Source organism: Stegodyphus dumicola, chromosome 12 (genome assembly GCF_044657685.1).
Source record: "Stegodyphus dumicola isolate Sdum_Otavi_A_Nest chromosome 12, ASM4465768v1".
NCBI lineage: Eukaryota > Metazoa > Arthropoda > Arachnida > Araneae > Eresidae > Stegodyphus > Stegodyphus dumicola.
In genome coordinates this window covers 12,097,348-12,109,564 of record NC_140779.1, presented here as the reverse complement: position 1 = coordinate 12,109,564, position 12,217 = coordinate 12,097,348, and the positions used below count along the sequence as shown (strand labels likewise).

The following is a 12,217-nucleotide window of genomic DNA, read 5'->3' as shown; positions in this document are numbered from 1 at the left end:
ATGAGAAAAAATGGATGCGTCAATACAAAGAAAGTTTAAGGGGTTTATGATTTGAAAATCAATCCTTGTATCAAGAGAAAGTTTTACATCCTATATATACAGAAGAAATTCCATTTCTTTATCCCAGTGACTTAAAAGAGTGAAACTTCATGAAGGCAAAGCAACAATTCGTACTTCGAAAAGTAGCACTGAATTTCTTGAAAGATAATTTCAACGTTATACGGTTGTACTTGGTCTAGTCCTGTGTACTTAGTAAACACACTTTCCCAGTATTGTTTGGTATTGTTTGCTGTGATAATTTGTTTTTTACAAATAATTGTTAGATGCCAAATTAAAAAAAATATTAAAGAGCCCCTGACACCTCATTGTAAAATTCAGAAATTTGGCTTTTAAAATCTATTAAGACGAATTAGCTTTTATTGCTTCTTCTCAAATTCTGCTCTTATCTTTGAAAATCAATTTTGGTCCTTATCTTTGAAAATCAATTTCTGCCCTCATCAACTGTATTTTAGTTAACAGTATTTCAGTAGAACATACCCCCCCCATTAATGTTTCGATTACTACGGGCTGATTCGATTACTTTACTTACGTCAGCACCACATATTTTACTTAGAGAGTGCTAACATATGAACTCTGTTTGTTTCTTGCTCTGCATGGGGGAGAGAATGTAATTTAATTTTGTATTTTCGTGAGAAATTTTGCTTTTAGAATTCGTTGATAAAAACTATATAGTTCGGCTTCTAGCCTTGCTCGATCTTTCACTATGGGGAAGGCCTTTAATAACGATTTTTTGAAATTTTCAAATGTATATGTCTGGCTTCCGAATTCCCCTAATAAAAATTTGCCTATATTCTTCCACCACAGCGCGGCCTGTTCTCTTAGTGCAGATGTGGCGATGGCAACTTTTTGTCTTTCAGGCACAGGGTAGAGCTGAAAGTGATTGTCGAGGCTTTCTAGAAATATCGCCACCGAATGTTTTCCGTCGAAATTGACGTTTGGCTTGATTGACGCTCTCAACGTCTGGACCAGGTATCCAAATCCTTCCAATTGGCTTGCCATTTCTTGCTGTTGTTCCGCAGCTTCCATCCAATTTTCGGCCATTTCAGTTCGACAAGTGTTCGGGCGCCAATGTAAAGTTGCGCGCTTCCAACCTGCACGCAACAATAGTGGTGACTGCTATGAACTGGAACGTATACAAAGTCTTGAGAAGGGTTTAAATCCCTTTTTATTCAACTTTAGAAATTACAGATGCGTGCTCTTGACGCTCACAAACTACGCCGACCCGGCGGTAAAATAAAAATAAGAAACTAAAAAGAGATAATAACAAGTGACTAACTACGAGGCTCTCTAAACGTAACTAACCTAACCGCGTTCTAAGATACCGCTGACAATTCAGCAAACTTCTGAATATTACGTTGAAAGATTTAACTATCTACTGAGGCAAGCACACAGGCCGAAACGCGTGGTTCTTCAATTTCTATCTAGCTACCTCCACGCTCGTGAAGCAAGAAAGCACACTTTCGAACTCGTTTAACTTCTATTTAACTCAGATTACTTCCGCTGACAATTTGAATCCTTGCGCGTTCTACTAAAATTTACATACTCTGGCATTGGCAATTCCAGGGGAAAGTAAGGCTTGACAGGAAAGATAGTTTAAACTTAAAATAAATGCTAGTTAAAATAAATATAAACCCTACAAGTCTCTAAATATATTTTTTTTTACTCTTCGTTCAAATATATTTTGGTTTATATTTTTAACGCTTACAAGTAACATACCTCATAAACATGTAAGGTTTATTTATTTATTTTTAACTAATAATTGATTTTAAGTTAACATTTTCCTATTACTCTCTTTTCACCTACGCTTTTCATGCCAGAATGTAAATGAAATAGCTAGAGTTTATTCAGATTAAGGTAGAATGAATTGCTATTTAAGCAAGAGTTTCGAAAGTTTGTTTTAGAACTTTTCTTCCTATTCTTGGCCATGTTGCGCTGTGATTATTACGGGCATACGTTAGCACAGTGTAGTGTTCTAGTCATTAAGCTTTGTCTCGCCGATTTACTAAAAACCGAAGCTGTTCCTGCGCGTTAAAGCAGGCCGTTATGCTAATCTACTACACCTTGAAATTATTAATTGTTACGCCATGCTGTTAAGCCAGAATTGATTGTCTTATTGTAACCCAAGTTCGGTTATTTGTTAATTTTATATTGGAATAAAAGCGTCTTATACAACCTTCTTCTGATTTTTGTTTCACAAGGCTAGAAGATAATTCTTCAATAGTCCTTTTAGAGCCTAATTTGTATGTTTCCAAAGAGACTTTACAAACACTATATATCTTTTCTTGTAAAATATTTTGAATTCGAAAATTAACACTTAATTCACATACCGAAGGCTTTCCATTTGTATATCGGTGCACGTTTCTTTATCAAATTGGCTTTTAGAAATTTAAAACAGTTGCAAAAGGAAATGGTCCCATATTTACGAATGAAAATGAATGTTTCTCGAAGTTAAATCTCGAAACATTCAAAATGTTACTGTTAAAAAAAATGAGTTTAAAACACAATACATATTATATGAAACAGGAAACATAAGAGAAATTCACTCGAATGTTCAGGAATAAAAATAATAATAATAAATTATTTGAAAGCAAAACTGGTTTAGTTCTGATACCATCCCCTTACGAGGAACAAATTTATCATATTTGCTTGCGAATATTTTTACAGGAGGGAAAAGGTTATAAAAATGAATAGACTGAAATAAAAAAAAAAGAACCAGAAAGGAAATGGGGAAAAAGTACTGAAAGAAAAACCTATTTGACGGATTGAAAATAAAAACCGACATTTTCTTCAGCCTGGAAGGCAAAAAATGAAAAATACATTTAAAAAAAATTATTCGGAACCTGATGGATAAATTTCCTGCTTTTGGATAAAAGAATCTTGAAAAACGTAAATTCGAAGGATACTTAATGGCTGAGGCAAAAACATACATTGAAATAAATTTTAAGAAATAACTTAAAAATTTTATTTCGTTGAAGAATCCGGATTTGCATCTCTTTCATTGATATACTTGACTTCACAACAAAAGATAACATACTTACTCTGCATTTTCGATCATAAATTAAAATTATAATTCAAATTTATTTTTCAGTATTTAATTACCGATATAAATGTGTAATAAGAATAAAGTAACATATTGTACAATTTATACGGTATATTTTTAATTTTATAGCAGTTATTTTAGTTTTGGAGTCTCTTTCCTATCAATTCTTGTTTCCACTTACAGCTCCCTACCAGAATGAGTTTTGAGAATCACGCTGAATACAAATGAGTTGGAAGAAGTATTTAAGGAAACTTCAACTTACTCCGTGAGAAAAATTATCACAAAGTTTCTTGAACCAGTGTGACAAACATGACAATGAAAATGTTAAGAACATTGGGAATTATGACTACTTGGTGATCTAGCGTTTGAAGAGACCACGAACGATACACCATAATGAAAAATGGTGATCAGTGTAAACAATGCATATATTTTATTTTCTATTTTAAATCAATTTTCTACTTGTTTCATTTACTCTTGGCAAAGTAGGATGGAGACTTTGCACCCGTCAAAGCGGGTACAGACTTTGATTTTGTATTATGTATGTGCACTCAGAAACGCTATTCTTCGATTGTTCGAAAGAACGAACAGTCGCTTCAAAAGCACCGCCCACTTCTTTTACTGCCTTCTTAACATTACGATATCCAGACCTCGCCGATACTTCACAACAGATGGACGTTACTGCCGTAACGCTTCAAGATTTGCCAATATACTGCTTATAATTGCTATTCGGCCACAAAATTAGATCCAACGCAACATTGGAGATGCAACACGGCTGTGTTCAGGTATTCCAAATGTCTGGATTTCGATTTTTTCATTTAGGATTCCGAAAGGATAAAATAGAGTGGTAGAGACCTCCGGGTCGTGGACTACTTGATACGTGAATACTAGAAAGCCCGGGGGTCGTACGAAATAACCGCTGTTCTAGATATTATAAATTGTAATTAAAATGATTTGTGCATAGGTGTCTGCTAATTCAAACTGAATTACCCAGAGCAGGCGGCGAGGAAGCCCCTTTGCTTACTGCTCCACGGGGTTTCCGCCTTCTACTTGCTTAATTGCTTAAAGTAGAGTGCAATGAAGGGAACCACTGGCGGTACATTTCTTAAGAGCCCACCGCTAGCTCAATAAATAAAGGTGATTTAAATAATAAAATGTTAATTCACATGTCAAAGATCTATTTGTTCACAACATTTCTTGTGTAGATCTTTCCATCATTTTTAAGCTCGCCTTGCAGAGGACCATCCAATATTTTTAATTTTACGTCCGTTCATTCACGAACTCTTGAACAGGCAACATAAAGTTGACCGTGTCCAAATGCAGGCTCAGGTAAAAATATGCCAACACGCTTAAGCGTTTGGCCCTGAGACTTAGCAAAGGCAAGGTTTACAGGAAATTGTCTACATCTCAATTGAAACGGCAACCCTGTGTCGTGGCAACTTCACCCCATTGGCTAGTACAGTTACGCAAGCAACCCATAAACTATCGGCGACAAACCGACACACAAGCCGCATATAATAAAGATATTTATTTATTTCATTTTATTTGTTTTTTCATCGTTGCCGTTTTTTGCCGGTTGCATATTTCCGAATTCTATTACATATAGAAGTTAAATTTATTTATTAAATGTTAAATGCACTTGCTGTTGTATTTTTAATTTTTCCGGCTTAGCTTTCGCAAAATATTCGTCACGGGCTACACTGCACGGGGAATAAAACAATTTACAGTTACGCAAGTAACCAATAAACTATCGGCGACAAACACTTAAGCCGCTTACATATAGAGAGATTACAAAGTTGTTTACAAAGTTGTTACAAAGTTGTATTGTTCTCAGTTTCGATAATTTGTCTTTTGATAGTTCTTTTATTAGTCCGAAGGGGCAATTTGCCCTAAAGGACTATTAATTTCGTTTTGGCATTTTGGGTTGAAAACTATAAACGGTGAATCCCTTTTCAAATTGTTGACACCAAATATTATCGTCTTGTATTATATTATATTTAAAGATATTGCATAATGAAGAAATCTCCATGAATGTATGCAAGTTTCTTTCATTGTGATAAAACAACGGTACCCAGAGCTATCAAAATTTGAATAACGTAACCTTCCATTAGAATATGGACATGTGGAAGCCCTACTTTGAATTTGAAATTTGTTTAATTATCGATTTCATATTTTGCAACACTAACGAATTTTTGATTAACAAACTCGACGATTTCAACGCGAGCAATGGCAACACAGTACGAAAAAAAAATATTTTTATCTCCAATGCGAGAGTGTGTATCGGAAATTCTAAAGATATCCTCATTTTAAAATTATTTTGCGACATTGCCGCTAAGCTGAATTGAGCATGTAGAACATGATATTTAATACATAAAGCTACACACAAAACGATAAAAGAACGCCCCTCTGAACGTAATTTAAGATCTGAAACTTTTCAGATTTTTTTTATTATTCATTTTTTTAATTTTATTTTTTATAAATTATAATAAATGTTCCCGTTCGTTTAGAAATGCTGCATTTCCAATAATTTAGATGGATCTGAAGATGAAATTTTGTGGTCGCCTAAAAGCGTGAACAAGCGTATCATCATACCAATGTGATATAAACTGTTCTTATTCTGAAAACAGATGGATTGGTTGGTGTCAGGTCCTTTGAAAAGTCAAATGGGCTCCTTGGAGAGCCTATAACCCCTAGAGGGTGTGTCCTCAAGGTGGCAGATAGGGGAATGGTTTTTCGCGTGGTTGAAATGAAACACCTTCCGCGGACCAAAAAAAGTCCAACCTCTTGAGGCAACCTTTTTTTCATGAGAGGTCATTTCTGAAAAGAGGTCGGATTCTAAATAAATGTTCCTTTTTACTTTCTTGTGCGAAGTAAAGGAAGTATTGAAATCACGAAAAATTCCGGATACTATATTTCAACGAAAATATTCATTTTGTCCGCTATCGAATGCAAGTTAACGATGTTTTTGTAGGACAGAATAAAGATTCTTTCCTCCCCAAACGAGTTATAAAACTGATTTAAAATAGATTCAGAAGATATTTTTTGGTGGCATCTACAGACATACTTACGTATGTATGTATTTATCTCGTATAACTCCAAAACGAGTAGACTCAGAACATTGAAATTTTGAATATAGGACTGATGTAGTTGTGGACCTTACTTTTTGGTTGCAATCGGCCGCACCGAAATTATATAAATATATATACATACACACATATATACTACTAAATACACAAAGAAACTTAATAAGAGGCAAAAATAAAAAAAAAAGTTATACCCATCCTGCACTATAGCTGCAGAATTGACTTGAAATAAACTTAGAACATCTAAAGTTAAAAGTAAACTGCAGTCAAAGTAAGGAAATTCCTCAACAATGTTAATAATTGCATCTTGGTATAAGAGGTTAAACACAATATCTAAACAATTCAAAACTGAAAAAGAAGGATCATAATAATAAAAACTCGAATATTAAAAATGCAAAAGGGAAAAAAATATAGAAGAAATAAAAATATAAAAAATAATCTACTTTCACTGAAACTTCAATTGAGAACTCATTAGGGGAAAATGAATTAAAGCTTCATAAAAGTTGATTAATATGCTTCGAAAACGTGTTTCGTTCTCCTGGTTAATTTGAGATTAAAAACCCGAAGAAAGAAACAAATTTTCATTACATTAAACTTCATGTAAAACCGAAAAAAGTGAATCTCACATGTACCAGGATTTTCCCTACACGCCCTCGGAGCACATGGAGAAAAGAATAAAACATAATAACTCCACATCATGGTGGTATATGGGAGACAGCTGTTAGATCCATGAAACTGCATTTAAAGAAATGTGACTGAATTCCAATTTTGCTAACTCTAATTGCACAAACTGAGGCATGTTTAACTTCGAGGCCAATAACTCCGATCTCAAGTGACCCCAATGATTTGACAGCTCTGACTTCTTGACACTTTACTATAGGGACTCCTTTAACAGCTATTCCAGAACAAGATTTAAGATTAACCGAACAAGTGTCTAGCTCTGACTCCTTAACACTTTACTATAGGGACTCCTTTAACAGCTATTCCAGAACAAGATTGAAGATTAACCGAACAAGTGTCTAGCTCTGACTCCTTGACACTTTACTATAGGGACTCCTTTAACAGCTATTCCAAAACAAGATTAAAGATTAACCGAACAAGTGTCTAGCTCTGACTCCTTGACACTTTACTATAGGGACTCCTTTAACAGCTTTTCCAGAACAAAATTTAAGATTAATCGAACAAGTGTCTAGCTCTGACTCCTTGACACTTTACTATAGGGACTCCTTTAACAGCTATTCCAGAACAAGACTTAAGATTAACCGAACAAGTTTCTAGCTCTGACTCCTTGACACTTTACTATAGGGACTCCTTTAACAGCTACTCCAGAACAAGATTGAAGATTAACCGAACAAGTGTCTAGCTCTGACTCCTTGACACTTTACTATAGGGACTCATTTAACAGCTATTCCAGAACAAGACTTAAGATTAACCGAACAAGTTTCTAGCTCTAACTCCTTGACACTTTACTATAGGGACTCCTCTAACAGCTATTCCAGAACAAGATTTAATCGAAATACGAATGTCTCCATTGCAGAGACGACAACTAACACAGTAGATATTCCAAGGGTTTTGGAAGCAGTGCTCTAAAGAGTACCTATTTCCAACCACAACAACGCAGCAGATGGAGACAGCCCAGCAGAAATATACGTCTGAAAATGACTTAGTTCTTGTTAAAGAAGATAATATACCTTCACTATGTTGGACACTCGGGCGAGTAAAGAAGTGTTTCCCGTAAGAGACAATAATGTCCGAGTGTTAAGACTAAAAACTATGCATGGAGATATTAAACGTCCTATTATTAAACTGTGCCTTTTGCCAGTTAATGAAATACATTGACTTTTAAGTGCCAGATTTATATTGAATAATGTTTTATTATTTTTTATATTCCTTAATATACTACTAATATTTTTATTTGTTTGTTTTAGTTTAACCATTATAGTGAACTGTTCAAATATAGCAAGCTATCAGCTGTTTTGCTAGAAGATTAGTAAGTATAATATATAACTGCTAGAAGATTGGTAAGTGTAATATGTAATTTTCTACTCTTTGAAGTTTTGTATGCTTTCAGTTTCTATATTTTTCATTTACTTGTTTGCATATCTGAAGACTGTACTGGAAATGAATGTAATTCATCTGTGTGGAGGATGTTTTGGCCTCCTCAGATAGCGGTGATTTTTACCACAGGGCTCATCGCACAAAGAGTTAATTGCGTTATCTAAGGTTAAAGGGAGCAAACACGCCAAGATGCCGGCCGTATTATTGCTAATGATATAATGCATTGTATCTGCCAGGTGGCATAAGGCTTGTAAGAAACTGTAAATAAATGTACAGTAAAATATCTCTGTGAAATTAATCAAGGAACACGCAAAGATACAGATCTGTTGGACACGAACAAAGACATTCTCTATATACAGCGATTTCTTGAATAGCTGAGTAAAAGGAATATTTATTTGGCTAATCTTTGGAATATGGTAACAGATAGCTTGGCGACATTTTGGTGAGGCGATAAAGGTTACTAGCTAGGACTGTAGCAGTGTACATGGATAAAGTCAAGAGTGTGCGCAATGCCATTTTTGTGCAATTCTGGGATATTTTTTTAAGTGAAAATAGGTCGACGTGTACATGGGTGATACCGTGTAAGTGCAATTCGTAAAAACACGGCAAGCAGTGGGCGATTCTTCACTTTGTCCCAATTTCGCACCTACTCTTCGTCATGATTAAGTACTTTTGTTCTATAAAAGTTCTGGCATAAGCGTAATTCGGCTAGCAGATTGTTGAAAAAAATGTTGAGTAAAAAAAAAAAAAAATAACATGAAACAAACAACGTTGAAAACAAAACTAGCAGGTTGATGTAGCAGGGTTGGTCGCCACATTTTCGTCAAAAATCCGCCAAGTTACCATAATCCAAAGATTAACCATTTATTTTTTAAAAAGTTTTTAATATGATTCAATTCCGTTAATTTGCTTTTTTAGTTTTCATTAGAAAATATATTCGTTTCTATTTGGAACAGAAAATGCGCTGAAGAATATGATTTTAACAAGTGCATTTCCAAACATTTATAACATAGAAGGATTATGAATTAAAATTACTTACTTGAATTAAAATTACTTAATGATAATATTACTTAATGATAACTTGAATATAAAATTACTTAATGATAAAATTACTGTACTAGTTGAAGACATGCACTTTTATACATAAGGTTAGATGAAAAATGATTGACTCACCAAAAAAGATTCCTTATTCGTGAATGTGATTGGATCGGCTGCTTCCACCTCCTGGCATAAATACTGTACATTCCCTTGTTGCTGAATAAGCTTATTGCCTGTTCTGCCCAGCTCGATCACCTCCAACCTCAGACTGTCGGCAACCACTTCCACCTAATAAATCAACAAATCAGTTAGCATCAGGAAACCGTTCGGACACTTTTGCTAAAGCTAAATGTTTAGAAACAGAATATTGAGTTAAGTCAGTTGGTGCACGGTACACAAACTTTAGTGTCTTACCCAGTAGAACCAAAATTTAACTTTCAATTTTGGTGCACTGAAAATTTTGTCTTCCTGCCTGCTGGGAGAATCGCTTGTTATTGATCAGAAGGTATAATTTTAATTGTAAAAAAAAAAAAAAAATTAACCTGTTTTTAGCTGTATTTGGTGTTTTATTTTATTTATTTATTTATTTATTTTGTATTTTACGATTTTTAATTAAGAAGTTTTGAGTTTTTTTGCATATTTGTCTTGTCGCCAATAGAGGACTGAATTAATTGAATTTGAAATACATCTCTAATGAAATTCGAGAAAACATGATTAAATGAAGTGCAGTAAAAATATGTACAATTTAATAGGCCGTACAAGGAAGTCATATGTGGTGCCCACATAGATATTTTTTGTATGCTTTTATGAACATATATTTTGACTTTAGACAGTTGCATCAGGTAACTTCAGGAAAACTTCCGAACACTTTTGTTAAAAAATTTTTAGAAACTGCTTTTAATCTTCGTTTAAATTAATTTAGAAGAATGTTTCACAATTTTATAAAACATGTTTAATTTGAAATATGCGATTAACACTAATTCTACTCGTTTGTACAATTCTAGGAAACGTAGTGCTATGAAGAGACGACTTTTTCAGAATGTCTTCCCAAAGTTCTAAATGATCACACTTACAAAGGTATAACGGCCCACCAGCGGCCGAGCGGTAAAGTCGCTGAACACTGGTAGTTCGGTCCGAGGTTCGAATCCCGCGAACGGGCTGGCTGCATGGGCGTTTTCGTGGTTTTCCCCATGTGTAACGTGAATACGAGCCAGTTTCCCTTAGAAAGTCCTCCACGAAAGGCTTTCCTCCCCTTAGGCGGATAGCCCTCGTGTGCTTTGCCATAATTAAATACACCAATACAAAGGTATAACATTAGAAATCAATAATTTAAAATTATGACGAATATTACAGTCTTTACGCATTATGTTCTTTCAAGTGCATATTTCTCAAGTGGTATTTAATGACTGAGTTATGAATGGCTGTGGAGATTTTCATCTAGAAAATACCTACTACACTCTGCTAAAAAATAAGCTGCGAATGCTAAAATGAAATGTTACGAATGCAAAAATGGAAATTAAAGCATACAATTGATATCTGAGGTAGAGGTTGCACCGCCCAATACAAATATCCAACCAAAATTAGCATAAAACGCAATCCTGGAGCCATACCACAACGCCTGAAACTATGCGTCCGTTCGTAAGCAGTGATAGTTCCGTATGATCCGAGATAACGAAAACGGAAAGCGTGAGTCGAAGACACCATATAAACGGTGAAAAGCGCTGGAAGGCTGATAAGCTGGTGCAAGGCCATGCACTGTTGCGAGAGAGCTGAATGTTCATCTTAATGTCATCAATCGGCTGCAAAATCGTTACCAAAGGGATCAAAATCCCTTTAGAAGACGTAGGTCTGGACACCGGAAGATTACCACAGGTGCCCAGGCGATCATTTCCTGTTGTTATGTTCAAGACGCCCTATATCAGCGACAACTGGCATCACATCTCACTGCTGCTGCAGGACGGCCCCTATCCCTCCAAACTGTGTCGCGACGACTGTACGAGCAATATTCGTCATACAGTGTATAGTCGGAATTCAAACGGAGAGCTGCTACACTGATTACCAATAAGTATTTGGACACCTGTGATAGAAAATAAAAACTAACTTTATTCAAAATCAATAGTTGATAGAGCCTCCACGAGAGGTAATTACAGCGTGGACCCTCCGGGGCATACTTTCCACAAGTCTTTGTATGACAGCTAGTGGTATTTTCTTCCACTCGACTTGGAGAAGACATAGAAGTTCCTTCACCGATTTTGCACGGGTAGTGCACCCCTGAATTCGGCGATGCATCTCGTCCCAGAGGTTCTCGATAGGGATGAGGTCTGGACTCTGGGCAGGCCAGTCCATTCGATGAATTCCATTGGCACCATACCAAGCCTTGGTTAACGTCGAAACATGACAACTGGCATTGTCGTCCTGAAAGTAACAGGGATCCAACCTGTAAAACTGCCACAACGTAGGAAGCACATTGTCATCCAGAATAGTGCAGTAGGCATCGGAGTTGAGCTTACCATGAATGGGGACCAAGGGTCCGAGCCCATAGCAGGAGAAACACCCCCAGACCATAATTCCACCTCCACCAATTAGACTGTTGGCACAATGCATTCTGACAGGAGACGTTCTCCAGGTAGACGCCAGATCCAGACCCTCCCATCCGAACGGTAAAGGGTGAACCTTGATTCTTCACTCCAAAGAACCCGTTTCCACTGATCTACGGTCCAATTTCGATGTGCTTTGCATCACACTAACCGAGCAGCGCGGTTGGACTTTGGGATCAAAGGTTTATGGGCAGTAGCACGACCATGAAAACCAAGCAGATGTGCTTCCTTACGGATGGTATTCATTGAAACAATACTCCCGGATGCCTGTTGAAACTCCTCGCGGATGAGGGCCATAGGTTGGGTGCGGTTCTTCCGAATTTCTCTGGACAGCACTCGTCGGT

At 36.0% G+C, this 12,217-nt stretch overlaps 1 protein-coding gene across 2 annotated transcripts in view; it reads right to left on the bottom strand.

Moving 5' to 3' along the window:
* The window catches only part of LOC118196922 (neurexin 1-like), an 894,564-nt gene that overhangs the window by 178,826 nt on the left and 703,521 nt on the right, over positions 1 to 12,217 (bottom strand). For both annotated transcript variants that reach the window (XM_085827476.1, XM_085827475.1), the window contains exon 7: positions 9,412 to 9,564. In XM_085827476.1, coding sequence (XP_085683602.1) covers positions 9,412 to 9,564 — 153 coding nt within the window. The remainder of the gene's footprint in view (positions 1 to 9,411; positions 9,565 to 12,217) is intronic.